General features: G+C 38.6%; 1 protein-coding gene across 1 annotated transcript in view; it reads right to left on the reverse strand.

The window, feature by feature from the left end:
• LOC124622490 (cytoplasmic dynein 1 intermediate chain-like) overlaps nucleotides 1-24,048 on the reverse strand; it is a 198,877-nt gene that overhangs the window by 45,486 nt on the left and 129,343 nt on the right. Inside the window, 2 exon segments of the mRNA XM_047148204.1 lie at nucleotides 1-87; nucleotides 11,187-11,234. Coding sequence (XP_047004160.1) covers nucleotides 1-87; nucleotides 11,187-11,234 — 135 coding nt within the window.

Genomic DNA, 24,048 nt, shown 5'->3' on the forward strand with positions numbered 1-24,048 from the left:
GACCGTGTGGAAGGATGCCTGGTGGGAGCTTGCTCTGGAAAAGTCCTCCACCTTCCAAATGCGGCAGCGAACCCTCCTCGTCTTCCGCTTGCGGATCGTCAAAGGTCAGAACTGCGGTGAATAAGCCTGGCCTTCTCCAGCCCATACTAGTCCCCTCACCTCACAACCACACAGGAGTGAAGAGGGGGGGCAGAGGAGCGGAAAGAGGGGGGAGGAAAAGGGGGGCGGAATGGGTGGAGAGGGTGGCCAGAGGGGGGAGGAGAGGGGGGCAGAGGGGGGGAAGGAGAGGGGGGCTGAGGGGGGAGGAGAGAGGGGCTAAGGGGGGAGGAGAGGGGGGATGAGGGGGGAGGAGAGGGGGGGCTGAGGGGGGAGAAGAGGGGGGCTGAGGGGGGAGGAGAGGGGGCAGAGGGGGGAGGAGAGGGGAGGAGAGGGGGGCAGAGGGGGGAGGAGAGGGGGGCAGAGGGGGGAGGAGAGGGGGGCAGAGGGGGGAGGAGAGGGGGCAGAGGGGGGAGGAGAGGGGGGCAGAGGGGGGAGGAGAGGGGGGCAGAGGGGGGAGGAGAGGGGGGCTGAGGGGGGAGGAGAGGGGGGCTGAGGGGGGAGGAGAGGGGGGCTGAGGGGGGAGGAGAGGGGGCTGAGGGGGGAGGAGAGGGGGGCTGAGGGGGGAGGAGAGGGGGGCTGAGGGGGGAGGAGAGGGGGGCTGAGGGGGGAGGAGAGGGGGGCTGAGGGGGGAGGAGAGGGGGGCAGAGGGGGAGGAGAGGGGGGCTGAGGGGGAGGAGAGGGGGGGCTGAGGGGGGAGGAGAGGGGGGGCTGAGGGGGGAGGAGAGGGGGGCAGAGGGGGAAGGAAAGGGGGGCAGAGGGGGAAGGAAAGGGGGGCAGAGGGGGAAGGAAAGGGGGCAGAGGGGGGAAGGAAAGGGGGGCAGAGGGGGAAGGAAAGGGGGGCAGAGGGGGAAGGAAAGGGGGGCAGAGGTGGAAGGAAAGGGGGGCTGAGGTGGAAGGAAAGGGGGGCAGAGGTGGAAGGAAAGGGGGGCAGAGGTGGAAGGAAAGGGGGGCAGAGGGGGAAGGAAAGGGGGGCAGAGGGGGAAGGAAAGGGGGGCAGAGGGGGAAGGAAAGGGGGGCAGAGGGGGAAGGAAAGGGGGGCAGAGGGGGAAGGAAAGGGGGGCAGAGGAGGAAGGAAAGGGGGGCACAGGGGGGAGGAAAGGGGGGCAGAGGGGGGAGGAAAGGGGGGCAGAGGGGGGGGGAAAGGGGGTAGAGGGGAAAGGGGGTAGAGGGGAAAGGGGGTAGAGGGGGAAAGGGGGGCAGAGGGGGGAAAGGGGTGCAGAGGGGGGAAAGGGGGGCAGAGGGGGGAAAGGGGGGCAGAGGGGGGAAAAGGGGGAAAAGGGGAGGGAGAATATCCCACCACCTTATGCTACAGAATGGCCCATGTTTCCAATCTATAACCATATACCATTTACAGACGTCAAATAGTACTGGCACGGATTTTCTTCCCTTTACATTAGAGAGTACTCGAGTAAACAAGCTTCATATGATGTAGTGTTTAATTAAACACTTTGATACATAACAGCCGTTCGGATTTCAGATGAATTTGAATAATCACACAACAATCACCATCAAGACATACAGAGATTCTAATGGAGGAAAAAGACAGATTGCTGCTTATTGTAAAGAAGACACATCAAGTCATTGGTGGTTGTATGTGCACGAGATTGTTTGTTTGTGTGTGTGTGTGTGTGTGTGTGTGTGTGTGTGTGTGTGTGTGTGTGTGTGTTGCTGAGAAAGGCAGTAGCCAAAAGCTATATGTGTGTGTCTTTTGATTATGCCTCACTGGAACTTGACATGTCTTCTTGGAATCTGTCTTTTCCAACATTGTTGATATTCCTACCTGGAGTTCCCATTGTTGGAGAGATTCTAATGTGTTCTTCACTTATTACTTCCCTTATGTTTATTTTTGAAGAACGAGACTGATTATTGGTAGGGCTACATCTTACTTACAGTTCAGCAGTAGTTGTTTATAATATCAAGGTTTAATGACTTACATTATCTGAAAACCTAAATGCTGCAATGTTTACTATAATATTTACCTTCACAGTTTGCAATTTAAACAATATCATACACAAATAAATGAATGTTTTTGCAGCATGTCAATGCAACAATCTGCTCACATATCCTGCCACATCAATCTTCAGTGTGTCTGCGACATTTGAGAGGCTACATACTTTCCTCATGTCTTCTGGCAAAGTGCCAGTAATACAAGTACTTCAGCAGAAAATGGAAGGAGAATATATATGCTTTCTGAAATGTTGCAGACACACTGTGAAATGACACGGTGAAATAAAAGAAGATTTTACTGCATGATTGTATAGACAAGTGAATATTCTGTAACACTAAAAACTTTATCCTGATAGAGGTAGGTATTGCGATTAAACAAATATTCATTGACATCCCTAAAAAATCTGAGACAGCGGTCATTCTAACAATAAATATTTATTAACTCTTACACAAGCTACAAATATGGAAACATGGGCCAGATGTACTCTCCACCCATTTAATAAATTTTTGTTTTGTATGGCCACCAGGTATCTTATTTTTACCAATATTAGGTAGCTATATAAACAATAATGGAAAATACTACCATTACATTGCAAATTCAAACAGCCAGAAACATTCATCTTCAAAGTAAGCCACACATATGAGTTTGCAATGTGAAACAGGGGCATTTATCTTGTCACTGTTTTGAAAGAGAATAACTGGTGCTCATACTCAATGTAGGTTAATATACCCATCTGACAAAAGAAACTAACTACTGCAAAAGGAGATCAGATTTGTTTAATATTTTTAAAGACTATTTCTGTATAAAACTTATGTTGAAAAAATTAAAGTATCTTGAACATTTCAGCTGCAAATTTCCTATTATTGAACAATTTCCAACTGACTTACACTGAAACTACTGATATAATGAATGTGTGTGTTTTAGATTGCCAAAATTAGATAACTGATCTGCAACTCTATACTGGTTTCACTGATAAACTAAAAAAAAGTGTTAAAATGCAACACTTGTGCGTGCAAATAAGCATAAAATTTAAGCATTATGTGTGGTAGTACAGAATAATGCAGCTTCTATGAACATTCAGTTTTAATCTAAAATATTGTCAACCACATGCAATGTCTTCTGCATGTTTGTATATTTAAGATGCATGCACCAACACACTCTCTCTCTCTCTCTTTCTCAAACACACACACACACACACACACACACACACACACACACACACACACAAATGCTGGAATAAGTTGTTTTATTTATGCCAATAGAGAAAATAGCTAGTGGAAAGATCTTTAAAAATCAAGGGAGGAAAAGCCATAATTTGCTATCAAAACATTGGATACAGCACAATTCTTTTCTTCAGAACTGCAGTAAAGGAAAATTTTGCTCTACTTTTACTTAGTAGTCATAATTATGTTGCTACATTTTTAGATCAGTTCTCCAGTTGAACATTCCGAAGGCATACAAAAAAATTGGAGGCAAATGATTATATGTAAATGAATACATTCAACTAGTTCGGAAAGCATCAGCAGGTAACAGAGAGAAAGTGCAACATCAAAAAGCTAAAAGCTGATGCAAAAAGCAAATTAATAATGTGCGCTTCGTATGTGCCATTCTAGACAAGGGTACCAAATGTTATGCACAAAGCCTCCCTTTAAACATTTTGGGACTGCTAGTAATATCACAAATCCATGATCTGTTCTTTTAAGTTGCGCAGAAAACAATTACATGAAAACCAAATTTGTATGTAAACTGTTGCAGAAATATGGTCAAATTAAAAAAGAAAATACCAAACAAATTATTCTTCTTTATATGCCTTAGTTCCAGTGAGAAATTTCTGAGCATGTACATATGGAACACAGCACTGTATGGATGTGAATTGTGGACTGTGGGAAAACTAGAAAAGAGGATCCAAATGTCTGAATAGTGTTATACAAGGAGGATGAAAATGGAGTTGAGTGATAGGTAGGAAATGAGAAGGCTCTCCAAAGAATTGGTGAGGAAAGGGATATGTTGAAAACACTAACAGCAAGGTGGGATAGGACAACAGGACATATGTTAAGACATCAGGGAATAACTCCCATGGTAGCAGAGGTGGCCATAATGGGCAAAAACTGTTGGAGAAGACAGAAGCTAGAAAACATCCAAACATAATCAGAGATATTGGGTGTAAGTGCTTCTCTGAAATGAAGAGGTTGGCACAGGAGATGAAGTTGTGGTGGGATACACAAAAGCAGTCAGGAAGTGGATTGGGGGAGGGGGGAATGACAAAAAAGGAAGAACCTACGATCATGCTATGTGCTCCTTTCTTTCATGCAAAAAGCTACCCACATGAGACAACACAGCAGTACGAGAAACTCATTTGCCACTGTTTCTGATACGATTTTTCAAATGTTTCTAATTAAAATAAAGTGTAATAATTAATGGTCCATGGCCTTGCTACATCAAACTGTGCCAATTATAGGAACAGAAAAATAATGATCTAAGGAATGATGTGCCCTCTGACCATACAAAATGAATTTTTTGTTAAATAGATAAACTTGGTTAGATAATTGAAACAAACATTACAGTATCAATAGTAAATGCAAAAATTTTAAAGGCTGTAAAAACTCTATTCATTCTCATATTTTTAACATGCAGAGAATACTAGTGCCATTGGGTTCATGCAGAGCTTTAACAAATGAGAAACAAATCACAACAACAATGGGAGCTATAAAGCCCGACTCGATCAGAGATAACATAGAAAACTGAGTTTAATAATAGTTCATAAAAATGAAAACCCAAATTGTAAATTTTCATGAATTAATTCAGTCTTTTATTCAAATTGTGGAGCTAAGAGCAGAAGTGGAGCAGACACCAGAAAAAGATGAATAGAATGGCAAGTTTACAAATTTAGTTACATGTCTGCTGGTTTACATGTTTCATAATATTCATGTTATCTTCTCTGTGTCCTTTTACTCCATTACAACAAAACAACATTTGGGTTTACACGTTCTGTGTTTCTATTACCAGAAAGCCATTTCATCTTTCTATTACCATCACTTAACTGATCTGATTGTCCCGCTTTTCAGTGCCATGCTTGTACAAAAAGTATAACAATCAACACAGAATGGGATGGCATTTAATACTGAGGAAATCCTCATGCATGGCATTAATGATTGATAGTAAAGAGAGAAAATAACATTCCATAAAAAAATTAATAATAGGTGATCATGCATGAATATCAGGTCCATGGAAACACAGTACTGCTGTAATTTCCTGGTAAGGGTTCCCAGGTATGCATGGAAAGAATAATGAACTATTGTAATGAGATGTGAGAAATCATTCTAGCAGAGAAATCAGTACTGGCACAAATTAACATATACCATGAACAAAATTAGAAACATAAGTGCAGCAATAACACAAAACAACAATTCTAATACATAATATTTTCAAAATTGTTGGCATTCAAGCACGGAAAATTTCAATATTATGTTAACATAACTGTTTGGTTTATTTAAACTAATTATAATTACAGTCTGAAATAGCACAGGAACACAACAACAACAACAATCAGCACACATATTAATGAAGGTACACAATATAGGTAACCATCTGAATACTATCTGAGTAAAAAATAAACATTTTGCAATTACATCCTAGCACAAATCTCGATTTTGTAGGAACAGAAGCAGCATAAAATAACTCACAGGCAAGCACAGCTAAGCCAGAGCAAATACAATGCATGCTGTCAGATCAGTACTTGACTCATTATCACAAAATTAATTTTAATATATTCAGTGGTGTTTATCTCTGCAAGGGTACATAAAGTTATATATTTAGAAAATAATTCCTTGGATACCTGAAATGCTGCATGGAGCTAAGATGATAAAGAGGACGTATACCGCGCGCGCACTGGTGTGTGTGTGTGTGTGTGTGTGTGTGTGTGTGTGTGTGTGTGTGTGTGTGTGTGTGTGTGTGTGCGCGTGCGTGTGTGAGTGTGTGAAGCTCTTTCCACTAAAAGCAGTACTTCAGATGCCTCTGTCCCACTGTCTCATGTGCCAACCTCTCCTCCCACTTTCCAACCTTTTATTTGCATTTCACCATTCTGTTGATTATTTGTAACGTATCAGGCATCCAAAATCAATCCCTACATAGTTCTTAGTAATAGACTCATTACTGTCCTACCTTTAAAAGATTTTTCAGCAGCTTTTACTTTGTGCTTCTTTCTCTTATTTTCAACACAGTTATTAATGTTCATAAATTCTTCTACTACTTTGCCGTTAAGGTTTAATTTCTGCAGGCAGCAATACTCTTGGCAACAGAGATTCATGTAGCTGAACAAGCAATGAAGTAGGCATGGCAAACTTAATTGCTGTCTAGGGATCCAAACCAATGTCTCCCAAATAAGGAAAGTTAAGAATGAATTTGAATGAGCATCCTGCTACTTATAAGGATGTCATTGCAGTACATTCCTCAAAACTATTTTGTAATGTTATTTGCACTATGCCATGCTAAGAGAAATTTACATGTAATATTAACTCATTTTCTTTTAAAAATACAGAGCATTCACTATAATTTCGAAATCTGGATAACGATAGTTAATAGAAAGCTATCTTTAGCACATATACAATAAATCTTAGGAACAGAGGCACAATCTTGAACAACAAATATTTTAAGGACAGAAGTTAATCTATAAGTCATATAGTTCAGATGAGAACAGAACAGAAAGTTTTGAACTGTGGTGCTACAGAGTAATGCCGAAAATTGAACAGGTGGATCCATTAACTTATGAGAAGGTACAGAATCGAACTGGGAAAAAAGGCGTTTGTGGCACAACCTGACTAAAAGTAGAGCTTAGTTGATATGACACATCTGGAGGTGTGAAGGAATGATCAGTTTGGTAACGGATGTAAGTTCATGGGGAATGGAGTGGGGAAGGGGGGGGGGGGGGGGAATGTCCAAACTATAAAAGAGAGACCATGGGATGAATGCAGAAATTAGGTTCAAACAGATGCTAGTTGCAATACGCATTTGTAGATGAAGAAGTTCCAACAGGATAAAGTGGTGTGGAGAGCTATATCAAATCAAATCAGTCTTTGGGCTAAGGACAATGACAACAACAGCTAAATTATGAAAGTTATTTGGTATGTGAACAGGTGTTAGACGGGGAGATGGTCTATCCCCTATTTTATTCAATTGTGTTCTTGAAAAGATGATCCAAGAATGGGAAGAACAACTCACAGAGAATGGAGTAAATGGACAGGTGCAATTCAACTATAAAAACAATAGCTCCCTACTTAGCAATCATATACAACCGCTCGATCACCAATAGATCTGTAGCTACAGAAAATTGCGCAGTTCGCACCAGTGTTTAAAAAGGGTAGCAGGAGTAATCTATCGAACTACAGACCTATATCATTGACGTCGGTTTGCAGTAGGGTTTTGGAGCATATACTGTATTCAAACATTATGATTCACCTCGAAGGAAACGATCTATTGACATGTAATCAGCATGGTTTCAGAAAACATCGTTCTTGTGCAATGCAGCTAGCTCTTTATTTGCACGAAGTAATGGCCGCTATCGACGGGGGATCTCAGGTTGATTCCGTATTTCTGGATTTCCAGAAAGCTTTTGACACCGTTCCTCACAAGCAACTTCTAATCAAGCTGCGGGCCTATGGGGTATCATCTCAGTTGTGCGACTGGATTCGTGATTTCCTGTCAGGAAGGTCGCAGTTCATAGTAATAGACGGCAAATCATTGAGTAAAACTGAAGTGATATCAAGTGTTCCCCAGGGAAGCGTCCTGGGACCTCTGCTGTTCCTGATCTATACAAATGACCTGGGTGACAATCTGAGCAGTTCTCTTAGGTTGTTCGCAGATGATGCTGTAATTTACCATCTAGATAGGTCATCCGAAGACCAGTATCAGTTGCAAAGCGATTTAGAAAACATTGCTATATGGTGTGGCAGGTGGCAGTTGACGCTAAATGACGAAAAGTGTGAGGTGATCCACATGAGTTCCAAAAGAAATCTGTTGGAATTTGATTACTCGATAAATAGTACAATTCTCAAGGCTGTCAATTCAACTAAGTACCTGGGTGTTAAAATCACGAACAACTTCAGTTGGAAAGACCACATAGATAATATTGTGGGGAAGGCGAGCCAAAGGTTGCGTTTCATTGGCAGGACACTTAGAAGATGCAACAAGTCCACTAAAGAGACAGCTTACACTACACTCATTCATCCTCTGTTAGAATATTGCTGTGCGTGTGGGACCTTTACCAGGTGGGATTGACGGAGGACATCGAAAGGGTGCAAAAAAGGGCAGCTCGTTTTGTATTATCATGTAACAGGGGAGAGAGTGTGGCAGATATGATACGCGAGTTGGGATGGAAGTCATTAAAGCAAAGACGTTTTTCGTCGCAGCGAGATCTATTTACGAAATTTCAGTCACCAACTTTCTCTTCCGAATGTGAAAATATTTTGTTGAGCCCATCCTACATAGATAGGAATGATCATCAAAATAAAATAAGAGAAATCAGAGCTCGAACAGAAAGGTTTAGGTGTTCATTTTTCCCGCGCGCTGTTCGGAAGTGGAATCGTAGAGACAGAGTATGATTGTGGTTCGATGAGCCCTCTGCCAAGCACTTAAATGTGAATTGCAGAGTAATCATGCAGATGTAGATGTAGAATCTTAGGATTTAGTGTTTGGTTTTTGCCAACAATCTTGCAATACTGTCTGGAGACATTGCAATGGTAAAAAGGAAAATTAACATTTTGAAAAGAACTACAGAGAAAACAGGCCTTCAAATATCTTATGCAAAAACAATATATTGATAAACAAAAGATGCTCCAAAATTTCATGAACATAAATTAATGTTTAATTATGTCAATAAATTTGAATATCTTGATCACTATGTTACAATAATAAGGTTAGAACATTTATAAGTATCTGAATACCTGGATTTGACGAAGACAGGAGAAATAGAAAAGATGGAAAAGAAAGGGAGGAAAATCCTAAGACAAGTACAGGGGCCAATAAAACACAACAGTGAATACAAGAGCAGGTGTAGTGAAGATCTGCACAAGAAAACTGAACAACTAAACGTAATGACGAGAAACTTAGAATGATGTTTTTCAGCTATCTGGCTCGAATAATGGAAGCAGGATTTGCAAGAGAATTTTTGAACATGTCAACCACAAAAAATGTTCCTGGTGCAAGTTGCTCTCTGAAAGAGAGAGAGATTAAAGAATATGAAATTTTGAACACAGATACATTTTCATAGAAGGTTTTAGATATATATAATCTGGAACAAAGTGGCCAGAAGTTCAGAAACAACAGCACTCTGATGTACTGAAAATGTATTGGAAAAACTGGAAATTTAATTAAAAGTATTTATTACACACACACACACACACACACACACACACACACACACACAAAGACCAGTACTCAGACTGCTACAAATCCACAGCAGTGCTGTAGAAAAATGAAGGACATGGTGGGTGTTCAGCAGAGGCATTGCTGAATAGTACCAGCATGACACCAAAGTAGTCATGAATCTCCAGTTTCTGTAGAAGCTAGAGGCAACATTCACAAATATAAAACATGTTAAAAATTGTAGTTTTAGTTGTAAGAAACCAGGAGCAGAAGCTGTGAGTATGACAATATTAACAATATATGACTAACTGCAGTTCATGAGTGGACTGAAAAATGATTAACAACAAAAATGGGTTCACAAAGTTTCTTCAGATACTGCCCAATGCTAGTATGTTAATACCTTCAAAATAATTCTGTAAGTGAGGGTCTGGTATGAAATATACTTTTGATTGTAACTATACTCAAATTTTTGAAACCAAGACTACATAGGCTTTAAAGTGAGCATAATCTGAACTTGTCTCACCAGTTATTGAACGTTTAAGAGGGAAATCCTAATGATTTCTGTTTTGGAATGTGTGTGTGAGTAAAAAAAGAGTGCACAAGCATTCTGAAAGAAACATTTGCAATATAAACACTGATAATGTAGGGAGATTAAACCTATATTTTGAAGTATCCCATTTACAAGACAGACAGGGAAAGAAGTTTTACTTTTTTCTAACAGATGTTTACTGCTCAGAAAATAGATATGAACCTCAAATTTTATTTTCATGTAATTTACAGTGTCCTACCAGTTTAAATACAGCATAGTTTAATACAAAAAACACAATGTTTTCAATTTGTTGAACTTTATTAGAAACTGCTTTCATCTCTGCTATTACAGAACTATTTATCAGTTCCGCATGACCTCTCCTATTATTTAATTGTCCCAAGCATGTGCTAACAATGATGGTTTTGCATTTTTCAATGCTGGGTCAGGTGAAGGAGGGGGGGGGGGGGGGGCGCAAGTGGAGGATCTTTAAGAAGCCACAAGAGTTGACCTTTCCATATAGAAGTTTTGTGTTAGCCGTGTGGTTGTAACAGAGCTTAGCGACATCACCCGAAATATGGTGACACCATTACATCACTGTAGAGAAATATTAACAAGAAACCCCTCAATATTTGGACATCTGTACATTCATTCCCCATTTGATACATTACATTGTCTTTCATCTCTGTTCAATGTTGAGCATGTAATTATGATATAACCTCCTTGTATCAGTTAGATGTCTACTGATGTGGCTACCAGGAAATAAACAGCTATAAGCAGCCCACAAAATTGAACATATTGTCCTCACAAGGTTGAACAGAATGTTTTTTTTCTATGTACAGATTTTTGTCAATGGGTTACTAATATTTTATAATGTTGTGGTCGACATCTGTTCCACAACTGCTTCTCTCTCAGTTAACTTAATCCTTCCCTCTCAAAAACCAAATTGCCATTTGACAGATGCATACTTTAAATTTGTGTTACTTAAGAAAGGAACACGACAAACAAAGAGTTACAAGACACAAAAAACTGAAGAAAAACTGATTTGTACCTACAAATAGATGTTGTAATGCCACAGGATGCCTTTTCCTTGCAGAGATCAACCACTTTCAGCAGTTAACTTAGGAGACTTCATAAGCAATCTAAGCAATACAGCTTTGCTCAGCTGAGCTTATGTCTTGCCTGTGATACTTCCACGTGCAGCATAATGTCGTGCACATGCTTTGAATCTGTTTCATGTCCTATGGGACCTACCTGTGAATTCGTCTTCCCATTCTAAACCAGGATTTAGATTGTACTCGTCTTGAAAGGATGAAAAAGAAAAATCATATCAATACCACTGTAACATGAAGTGTTAAAATTTAATTTAGTAGGACACAATGCATTTGTTTTTGTAAAAAAAGCCACTCATGACTATCTATACCACATGCTGTCAAACTGCATGAAATCATGCTTTCCCATTAGTATTACTGGAACAAAAGTGATTAAGTAATTGCAGTGCTAAGTCATCCACATATTCCCATAAACAGAAAAGCAATCTATGGGGTGTAACGTCTAGCCCTCTTTCCAAAGGTGGTTTTCTTCCTGTCTTACACCATTCTACAAAAGCTGCATTATCACTTCTTCCATCAAAGTTACCACAAAATTACGATGCAAATGGAACAATTGCAATAAAATCTTTTTACAGCTCCATAACAGTGGTATCAGGAAGATTTAATTATTTCTCTGACATTCATAATGAAAAAAAAGGGCAAGTGAAATATACAATGCTTCATAAGAGGAAAAGAAATTTGCAGGAATGAATGCCAGCAGACAAAAATTTGAATGACAGGTACCTTTAAATCCGGCAAGAATAACATGCAGACTGACTGTTTAAGTGAGTGTACAACTCAATGCTTGTTACAAATGTGGGAAGAACACAAGTAAGGCATCCAATCAGTGAAAAGATTTTAGAATTTAGCAGGTAATGTGCCAAGCACCTCATACTGTCAGCATCCAAACTAGTTTCTCTGTTAAATGAGTCAAAACTAATACCTCTACTCCTATTCTCACTGTTTTCTATATTTTATACTCTTAAATTAATGCGATAGTTCACACTATGCTAATTCACTTGACAGTAATTCTTAATATGTAATAGAAAATGAATATTTAGCAAGCTGACTATACAAATAACTGTGTAATTTTTTAGTACATTCTTAGAAAAATTTAACGCAAAGATGTATTCAACTTTCTTTTATAACTACTTGCAGTTCAGAAGAGAATTTGTTTTATATTTATTAATGGTTTTTGTCTTAATATGTAAAATTCTAAGCAAACAATAAGAAAAGGTATAACTGGATAAGATTTGAGTGACCAATAGGCAAATAAAAGCCTGGTGTTTATTCAAGGTAAAATATTAAACCCGTGTTCTCCATCACAGAGTGCATGCATTCTTCATGGAGGATGTGTGTGAACGCTGAGTTACAACAATGATCTTAATTTTATATGCTTGTATACTATTTTTTGAATGGTTGTCTGATCTTGTACAACTATAAATTTACAAATTACTTTCTTATCAGGTTCTGACATGACTGTTTCTCACTTAGATCTCATAGTTCTGTCACTGCACATAACTGTAAATTTGGACAAAGAGAGATTTAGAAATAAGAATAACATTAGAATAGCCTTTTTTAAAATGTGTGTAACAGTACAGTAAATCAGTGCTGTAATATCTGCATCCATACATACGAAATGGAATAACCCAAATTTAAATTGGTGGAAAATTTGGAATGAACGGTATTATGTATCTGAGGACAAAGTATTCTTTCTAAGAAAAAGAATAAGCACAGAGTAGAAGTCAGCCATGTAGGTAAGGAAGATAACTTGCTATACTTTTATTTTAGTCTCTCTCTCTCTCTCTCTCTCTCTCTCTCTCTCTCTCTCTCTCTCACTGTGTGTGTGTGTGTGTGTGTGTGTGTGTGTGTGTGTGTGTGTTTGTGTGTGTGTGTGTGTGTGTGTGTGTGTGTGTGTGTGGGCGCGCGCGCAAGGAGCACTTTTCTCCTATGTACATAAACAGGGCAATGTTCATGGTCTGTTTATCACAATTACACACTCTCATATGTACATTAATCTCTGCACTAACAATTCCATATATCTACTCGTTTCCAAGTAATTCTTAGATATATTGATAAAAACTTGTTCTCAAAAATGATAAAGTATTTCATTACATCTGATGGAGAAATCCATATTATTTGCAGAATCTCTGAAAATAACGTAGTGTTCTTCTATGATTAGGTATTTTGATTTATTAAGTATGCACTAGTAAACTCCAGATTCTTTAAAGAATCAAACTCCAAAGTACAGAACAGCTTCAGACATCTGATTACTTTGCAAATGAGATAATGTCTTAAATTTTTGACATTACACATCTAACAAGGAGAGAGCCACAGCAATGGGATTGACTTTTTGAAACCGCCTATACTGTGACGTAGGTTAATATCCCAGCTATTACACCCTCCAGCCATTCACCATGGTAGGCCCTCAATTGTGTTACTGACAAGAAAAATTCAGATTTTTGCATGACACTCAATACCATTAATATACTACAATCATGTTGACTGGGTGCATGGTGTAATCGACAGGGTAAGACATTGATTTGGAGAAAGCCTATGTTCAAGTCTGGTCAGGTACTTCAATTAATATTATTATTTTTTAATTTTTAATGAAATTAGTTTGATCATTATTGACTGCTTTAAATGTAATTTTATATTTCTATTCCTTTGTCACATCATTTCAGCTTCTTCATTTGCTCTTATTTTTCTTCCTGCCATTCCTTTTCCACTTGAAATCTTTGGTCACATGGTCTTAATCAATTTTATATATTAATTTCAATTTAATTTATTTCATCATCCCATTTTTTTTTTCATGTTACTGCAGTCATTATTTCTATTACTCATTTTTCTTGATTTTCGTTTTACTTACAATCCCTTCTTCCTCTTTAATCGTGATCTGTGTTATTTTGTCTATAGTGCAATAGGAATTTAGGCTATGTTTTAAATGTTTGTATGATGATTACCATCCACAAAAAAAATTGTACATCTTGTAATGAAAAATACATTTTTTACACCATTGCACTGTCACTATAAATAGACTATTTCTTCTTTTGTTTTTAAACTGATAGATCTTCATTTTCAAATATTTAAATATAGTTAAGTTCATATTCATAAAAGTTCCCAGTGGAAAAAGAACGATATAAAGAAAAATTAGAACAAATGTTAAAATCCATATGATGATTAAAATGTGACAAAGGAAGAGAGATGAAAAGTTACTTTAAAACCAAGAAAATGAATAAAAATAATGATTAAAGTCATTTTGATATAGATTTAAAAATAAAAATAGGGTACTTGATGAGATTCAAACCACAATCCTCAGCATGCAAAGGCCTTATCTTAACAATTACACCATGCCACAAGACTACAGAAATCTTCTCTTTTAACACTATTGAGTGTCCCATCCTCTTTGCAAGTGAGGAAAAGTTCAGAAAAGGTATGAAATTATGTTTGATGTTCATTGGAAGTCAGCCAGTGTTTTCATCACCGAACACTGGATAAGTATAGTTTGGGTAATTTGCACCCCTTTTAAACAAAAGTTGGTTTTTCACACATTTCAATGTTTATGGCATATCTCTAGAACTGTGTGTCATACAATGATAGAATTTCGCAAGTACATTTGGTGGTATGTGTAGACGCTGTCTGCAAAATGTGCTACAAAAGATTTAATAATAATGTACTAAATGAAAATGTCATGCCAGATGGTGAAGTTTTCTTTGCAAGAACAGCGAAAATGTAGTAAGTGATAAACTTTTTTTCTTTCGTTATTGTGAGTCCATTGTGTGTGTGTGTGTGTGTGTGTGCGTGTGTGTGTGTGTGTGTGTGTGTGTGTGCGTGTGCGTGTGTGAGAGAGAGAGAGAGAGAGAGAGAGAGAGAGAGAGAGAGAGAGAGAAAGTTCAATAAAGGTATGAAGTCATATTTAAAGTCTGTTGCTAGTTGCTAAGTGCTCACATTATTGAATACTACACAAATATAGTCCTGGTAAGTGGCGCACCGTTATGCTGCCTCAAGCCATACACAGTTCCTCACTGTAATACTAGTCTTACTGTGATGAACTTTTACGTAAGCTCATAGTGCTTGGATCATGACAGCATTTAAAATGTTTAGATTTGGGCTATAATTATAACAAATAATGGAAACAAAATTTTTATTGCCAATGAAAGCTGAGAGATGGGCAACCTGCAACTGGGACCACGCACCCCACGAACTGCGTTAGCCATTTTATAAGGTAGCACATCTCAACAACTTAGTCAGAAACATGTAGATGTACTCATTTGTTGGAGACACAACACAAACAGTGCATATACAACAGCAATAAAGATGTCTCCATGTGATGTTTTGGTAAGCTTCAGTATCACTCATTTTTATTTACCAACTTTGAACATTCTGCACAACAAGACATCCTCAGATATCTTGGTGCAACAGAATGGGATTTACAGTTACTTCATGTGGTGGAGAGCTGTTTACCAAATAGATAAAAATAATTTTGCAATTCCTTCATATCTGTTCCCATCTGTGATGGATTTGTGAATGATGTAGGTCAATGAAAAACACCTTGAGAATTATCCCCTGGAATGTCAGTGTTTGCACTAAACGTATGACAATTCTGATATGAGGAGGAAGACTGGAGATGCCAGGCACATATTTGGACTCCATCAGGTCTAAATCAAATTTTAGTGCAAGACCAAAGGATGCCTGTTTTTCCTCAATCATTATGTATGCATAACACTGCCAACAAAAATAGGCAATAATGTCTCTAGGGAGCTCATAATTTTTGTAGAAGGTATCCACATGCAGGAAAAGGAGCAGCACTGAATGCAGTGGCAGCAGGAGGTGGGCAAAACACAGTCGGCAGCCAAGCAGACATAGTTGGTGTCCATCAGAGCCCAAAAAGAATATGGTACTGAGGTAAGAAAAATTATTAGGGGCCTGCTACACTGGTACGTTGGAGGTACAAGAACCGAAGAGAAAAAAGTCAACAGACATGTCTTATCACACAGCTACCCACAGATACACTACGCACAGAATTAAAGAAGTGAATTGTATCATAATCTATGAATAATACATATCAGAACAAAAGTGTATCATAACTGTATCATTATATGTCTTACTGATGATGCCTTAAAGTGAAAAAAGGCGAAAAACATCTCAGAGAATAAAATACAGTGCAGCAAGAGAAGATGTTTTTTATTTACAAAACAAATAAAGAATAATTTTTGCGAAACCCCATAACTGCTTCCCACTGCGTTATGCAAGTGCAAAATTTCCTCCAAAGGTCCTGCAACCTTCCTCTGTGATGGTGGCAAAATCATGGCATCTTGTGATGTCACCCTTGGGCTCAGTGATGCTTCAAACAGCAAGGTGTAGACACGAGGGGAGAAAAAAGGCCACAGATCATAAGTTCATGTGAGCTATAAGATTGGTTGTTGTTGTCACATTGGCACCACAATTCTGCCCAATGCCATGGATCATGTGTCACAAGATGAGAGGGTCACCACAACTCCTTTTATGCACAATTCAGCCATTCTCTTGCTATCTCAGTGTTGGAGGCGAGAATCATGAAACCACCATTGAAATCTTATGGTTTTGTTATGGGCGGCTGAGGAAAACATTTCAGACATATCACTGCTCACTGCTCAGACGTGACCTGAAAAGGCCTCAGGATGTGGCATAATAGGTGCCAATGAAACCATCCCTTGCCCTGGAGCATTGATTCCCACAAATTTCACAGTCAAAAACGACAGTTTGCAGTGCAATGAGCAACAGGGATATGTCCTTGACATCCTCTCACACTACTTACACCCTCAGATGATTAGACCTTTCTCTAAGACAATTGTGGGGCTGCATACCCATTGAACATGATCACATCCACAATTTTCAATCTCAAGTACACGCTGCAACCACTAGGGACTTTCAAAACCATTTGTCAAAATTTGAAAGTGATCCAAAGTAGTAAAGGTTACTTGTGCTTTTTCAGCCATCCATTTTTTGCCCTCCTGTAGTGTGATCACACGGGTGTACAATAATTACATGCATATCAATAAAAGGACAAAGGGTTCCTTTAAGAACTGCCAGTTTGTTCCGGAGCCACCCATGCAACTTTATTGAGTGCGTTAAAAATGTAGCTGTCAAAAACTGACAACATTTCAGCCTGCCGACTGTTCTAGTGCCGTAAGTAGGCAAACTGCACTCAAGAGTGCTCAAGGGGTTGCTTAACCCTCACGCAATACAGCTGCCACCAGGCTGAATTGGTGTCAAGGTTTCTGACAGCTACATTTGTAATGTGCTCAAGGAAGTTCTGTGGGTGGTACCAGGGGTGATGCCAAATTGAGTGGTCTTAGGTGGACCCCCTGTCATTTTATTGATGCACATGTTAATGTTGCACACCCATGCGATCATGCTACAGGAGGACAGAAAGATGGGTTGAAAAAGCAAAAGTGCCCTTTACTGCTTCAGATCACGTTCGAAATTTTGTTGAATGGTTTAAACAGTCCCTAGTGATTCCAACCTACACATGAGAGCAAAAAATTGTAGTGCTGCAGTCCCAAGTGCTACAATCACATTATACACATTATATGGGGATGCAACCCCACAATATCCTCAAAGAAAGGTTTAAATGACCGAGGGTGTCAGCAGTGTCAAATGATATCAAGAACATCTGCCTGTTGCTCATTGCATAGTGAACTGTTATTTTTGAGAGCAAAATGTGTGGGAATGAATGTCCCACGGAATGGGAGGTAAAAGCGATGCCCTTTATGACACCCCGAGGCCTTTTCATTTCAATTCCAGGCGAACCATCACAGAGACATCAAAAGAAGGGGTGAAATGGGGGTAAGAGGGGCTGTGATGACTTTCCCTTCGCGTGACACATCCACAGTAGCATTGGGCAGAAATGAGGTGCAATTTGGTGTCAATACGACATCATTAACCCACCTTACACCTCATGTGAACTTCTGAGCTCTGGCATTTTCTCCGCATGTGTTAACACCATGCTGTTTAAAGCATCACTGAGCCCAGAGGCTGATGCCACAGGGCACCCCATTTCTGCAACATTACAGAGTAAGATTGTTGGCACCTTTGAGCCAAAATTCAACTTGTGTGTTGCAACGGAAGATTATTACGGGGTTTCACAAAAATGAACCTTCAATCCTTTTGCACAGTGTAGCAATACTTAATAGGAAATGACAGTTATTAAAGCACAATTAAATACTATGTGTTACAGTACTGACATTGCAGGAAAATGATGCTTTTAGTGAAGCAAAGCACTAATGTTGGCGAGATGTAGATGGTACATTGAGGATCCACTAGTACCATATATTAAACCATATTATCCAGATTACACTTATGTCACAAGTACTGCAGATTACATTCCATGATGAGCTTTAATGAATAAAATTAGTCACTATAACATCAAGGAATTTCCATCACCAGACAAAGCTGTTTCCCACCATTGCAAAGCACTTTTACAAATATAGTGTCAATTACAAAAATATGCATGAAGGCAACAATCTTATTTAATAATGAGGGGAAGTAAAAAGAGGACACACACTGTAGTGGAAAGAATGAATAGTTAGCAATTGAGATATTTGAGTCAACAAGTTATCTAATACTATGTTTGAATTCTCTTCATAGCGAAGACATCAATGCACCCTTGAAGAATGGTTGTCTACAGGGGCAACTGCTCTGAAACTGGACTTAGACTGGTTTGAATCCTGCAGTGGACAGAATTTTCATCATCAGTATTTGATCAGCAAGGGGAGGAGAGATGGTGGCCTACAGCTTGTGCCTAATCGTAAGACTCTATGCAAATGACCTGGATTATTCGCCACATCTCTCCTGTCTCTCATGCACATATCACAGTTGTTAATGGTGGTTTGTCTGTTGGGTGAGGATACGCTGAGTGCACTTTGAGGAGTATGTTATATAGAGCTGATTCCCTCCCAATCATTCATAATGCAAACATTAAACCACAAAACTACAATATGAATTAGGACAGACTGCTATGCACCAAACAGAGGAGTCATATTTAAAAGTAGAGTATTAGGATCTCCTAAACTATCAGATGAAGTCCTCCTCCATATGTAGAAACACACACACACACACACACACACACACACACACACACACACACACGTGCGACTACTGTTGTCTCTGGACACTGAGGCCTGACTGCATGCCTACACCATTCCTGAACCCCCACAACCAACCCCTGGCCACTATCACTGCTCACTGCAGTCAGGCTGTAGCGCCTGTAGGTAACAGTGTGTGTGTGTGTGTGTGTGTGTGTGTGTGTGTGTGTGTGTGTGTGTGCGTGCGTGCACGCACTTCCATATTTGATGGAGGACTCCGATTATAATATTTAACAGTCTTCTTTCAATTTGCTCATTTGCTGCTCAACACCACCTCTAGCTGGAGAGTAGCAATCTATTCTACTGTTATCCCATCTCGGATTTTCCACAGGAAAAACAAATCTGAAGCACATCCCAGTGATTGACAGTCACTGAAAATGGACCTTGGGATGCGAGTGCCATGTTACTAAGAAGCCTGGCCAAAAATCTACATGATAGTAATCACAATGTTCAAGTCCCAAAGAAACTAAAAAATTAGCTGGTGCAAAAGGAATTATACAGTGTTAAAGAATACCTATTAAATTAATTTTGTACATATTTCTTCATAAGCAATGATGTCGGTGTAATCAAAATGGTTGATACTTAGGAAATAAGTTATACTGGGAGTTTTTGACATGGTCTATATTACACATACACTTGCTATACACAATATAATTCTGCAGAATCGAAAATTCAGTTCATTGTTTAAACATAGAAAATTTAATTATTCCTTGTAGAAGAAACAGATCACAGAGAAAATTTTTCAAAAAACCCTCAGAATTTCTTTTGGTAAAGGTGGGTTGTACAAGAGACTCAATTTTATATATATATATTTTTTTTCATATTGTAAACAAGATCTCTTGTTCAGTACTAAGTGAGCTTGACACTACAGATCCACTACTTAATAAACACTATCAGGAAGTGACACTAAGAAAAGAAACTTCCAAATGAGAAGTTCAAGATGTTACTGTAATACTTTTGCATTTACACCATTAACTATGTAGATAAAAATGTGTTTCATATTTCAAAAATAAATGTGGTTCTGCTAATAATGATCAAAGAAGTAATGCTGAGTACATCCTGAGAAAAGAAATGAAAAGCCACCTTCACTATGAGCTGATGGCTGTGGCACGTAAAAACTAGTTGGCTCACTAAATGAATACTGACATCAGTTTAAATTTTTAGACTGTATACCAGTATGCTGAATGAATTATATTACCTAGTCACATTAATTATGAACAAGTGGTAAACTCATATGTATCTTTTTACTGTAACTGCCTTATAGAGCTTGAGGTTAAGTGGTATAAGAACAGGAAAGAATCTTTACCAATAGGTTAGGTTCAGAGCAATGAAGCTTAATTTTCATGACTAAACACCTGTTATAACTGAGTTTTTGATTATGTAAAAAATATAGAGGAGGTTGACGAAAGAAACTTTACACCATTCTGTAGTTGATAAAGCCAACTGTTTCAATTATGTGCCAACTATGTAACCAAAGAAAATATTGTGACAGTCTTAAAAAGAAAGTATGAAAGAATTTCAAATGGGAAATTGTAAAACTATGTATCTTAAGAAAAATTCAAATTTTGATTATTTTGTTATATCTTTGATACAACATTGCTCAAGGAAAAAAAAAAATCACATTTTTGGGATTACTGTGCAGTTTTATTAGAGCTTTAACCAATGCAGTTAGGTACAAATATATTACATAACCACTTCTAACATTACAGATCTAGCATTGGGTATAATGACAACAAATGTAGATATGCTGTAGCAGTAGCTATTTTCATGAGAAGCCAAAAATGTTTTGGTAGAAGCTCACAGAGTTACAGGAAAGTACGTACAGAGAAGACGGAGAGAACGCAGGTAGACAGGTGGGCAACGATGATGGGGAGACCCTCCACAGTCAGCTTGCAAGAAAATTGTTGTATCAATCAAAAGGAACATAGGACATCAGACTAAGCCATCATTAAAAAACAAAATATGCCTGGAAATTAAAGCAAAGACACTAATGTGTGTAGGCTCAGCAGAATGCAAACAATGTAATACTGGAGATATACTCTGCAAACACTTGCATCATTTCTGGTGCTAAAGGGAGTAGGAATCAAGTAACAGTGGCTCATTGCAACTGTTATTATATTCATAGTTGGTGGAGGTTATGCAGAGAGCAATGGATAAATAACAGTGAACATATCGGAAATTCTGATTTCTCAATTGAACAATTTTTACGTGGTGTGCAAGACAGGGAATTCAACTACAAACTACAACAGAGAGAACACCTGGTAAGGGTAAGTTAAAGCATCGACTTTTGTATTATATGCTTGGAGCAAAATATCTGAATACTTACAGGTATTGCCTCTGAGATCTGTTCAGTGTAATGAATCCATTGCTAGGGACCTTTTCTTTGCGTAAGGGCAGTGGTACTCGCATTTATAAGCTGTACTATTCTACTTTTTCACATGACAGTAAAAACTGAAAATTTACACTACTAATCTATTTATTTACTTCTGGCTTTAACGTAATTTTAAATGAAAGGAATCAGTTACTGGGACCGCTTATAGTAGATGTGAAACTGAATTTCCTTATGATATCATGTATGACTGCCTGTTAAGAACCTGAGACAGTATATAAAATCCAACTTAGAAGCCACTTTCCCCAGCACCACCACCACCACCACCACCACCACCACCTCTTTCTTCTCCTCTAGGAAATCTGATTTTGGCTAGTTTTTACACAATCATGTAAACAGAAGAATGAAAAGTGTTTCTGAATTCCCCAGACAGAAACCATTCTTGCAACCACAAATCACCACCTTCTCTCATCAATCAAACATAGTTTTTAAAATTTCAAGATGATGTTTGTTACTGGCATTTGCCGATTTACATTCAGATACAAATAAACATTTTTTCCATAGCTTTCTACTCTTATGGTGTGACAGTGCAGACAGGTGTGAGGTGGAGACTGGGTGATGGGGGACATTAGACACAGCACCAACTTGAAGTGTATTAATTCTCTATGAACAAACTCATTTAGAGTGATTAACGGACACATTATATTTAGTCTTATACTTTGAGGTATGCTGGAGACATTTTAATTCTGTCTGCGACAGAAGATGGCTTTGAAGGGCCACTGAATGGAATTGATAGTGCCTTGAAAGGTGACTATAAGATGAAAATAAAAAACGTAAAACATGGAAAAAGGAATGTAGTTGGGTCAAATAGAGAGACACTGAAGGATTCTTATGAGGAAATGACACACCAAAGGTTGTGACAAGTTCAGCTATTTGGGCAGCAAAATAACGAATGATGGACGAAGTGGAGAGGATATAAACTGTAGACTGGATAGTACGAAAAACATTTCTGAAAAAGAGGAATCTACTATCATATAACATAAATTTAAGTGTTGGGAAGTTATTCCTGAAGGTATTTGTCTTGAATGTAGCCTTTTAGGGATGTGAAATGTTGTTGATAAGCAGTTCAGACAAGAAGAGAATAGAAGCTTCTGAAATGTGCTACACAAGGATACTGACAATTAAGTGAGTAAACTGATTATCTAATGAGAAGGTACTGGATCAAACTGGTGAAAAGAGAAATTTATGGCACAAGTTGATTAAAAGAAGGGATCAGTCGACAGAACACATTCTTAAGCATCAAGGAATTGTCAATTTGACTAAGGAAAGAAGTGATTGAGAGCAGGATGAAGATTATGGAGGGAGATTATAGTTTGAATGCAGTAAGCAGGTTCGAATGGATGCAGATTGAGAGATCAAGAGACATCTACAGGATGGACTAGCATGGAGCGCTGCATCAAACCAGTGTGCACACTGGAAAGAGCAACAACTAAGTTTAGTGTATGACTCAATACAGAAGGACAGTCAATGTTATTAGGGTGCAAATTGATAGAGTCAATCCTGACAAATCAAGAGTAAGAAAATGATCAGCTGTGACAGTATATCATTTAATATATAAACATCATACAATATTCATCTGTTGATGTGTTTATACAGAGTATTTAGGTAAAACAGAATACTCAGGAAAGAAGTATTGTCACACAAGTAACAGTAATCAGAACTCAGTGTGAATATTAGAAGATGATTCATGGTTTAGTTTATGATGACATTTTGACGAGTAATTCATCCAATATGGGGAACAGAAATTACATTCAGTGTAGCCACAGAAATTTCAATGACGTATGTGGTCAGTAAAAAGTGCAAGTTACAAATTAAAATGAAAATTTTCAGATTTCTCTTTGAATAACTGAAATATAGCTGTTAGACAAAATCAAACAATGGAAAGTCCAGGATGAAGTAAAAACAATGTTACGAAAAGTATAGATTGCTACCCACTACATAGAGGACACAATGAGTCGCAGACAGGCTGCGGCTGCAGCAGCAGGGACAGTGCTCATGTGAGTGTGCTTTCTACTTCACAAGAAAGCCTCTCAGCCAAAAGCTAAAATGTATAGCAGTCTTTTTGTTGTGCCTGTCTGCAACTCAACATCTCCTCCATAGGGTGAGCAGCACACTCTCCTTTTCATAACATTGTTGAAAAAGCAGTGATGACACTACCCAGAACATATTTAAGTGAGCCCAATGTAATGTATTGCTGGAGATTTCTCCCTTAGGAAAGGTCAGCATAACTTACTAAACTGCACTTACAGAAAGATCTTAACATAAAAATGACAATGTTGACAACCTAATCCCAGACAGATAATTAAGTTTAGTGGTGGGAAATTTTACAACAGGACACAAAAATATTAAATAAATTTTTTAAACCTGTAACCAGGAATACATATGTACACATTTCACATCTGCAACAATATGGGGTACAACTGGAGAAATGTACAATGAAAACTGAAATGACAGTATGGCTCTGTCGGAGAGACCCCATCTGGCGTTGTTCGGCCACCTGGTGCATGCCT

This window comes from Schistocerca americana, chromosome 7 (assembly GCF_021461395.2).
Source record: "Schistocerca americana isolate TAMUIC-IGC-003095 chromosome 7, iqSchAmer2.1, whole genome shotgun sequence".
Taxonomy (NCBI): domain Eukaryota; kingdom Metazoa; phylum Arthropoda; class Insecta; order Orthoptera; family Acrididae; genus Schistocerca; species Schistocerca americana.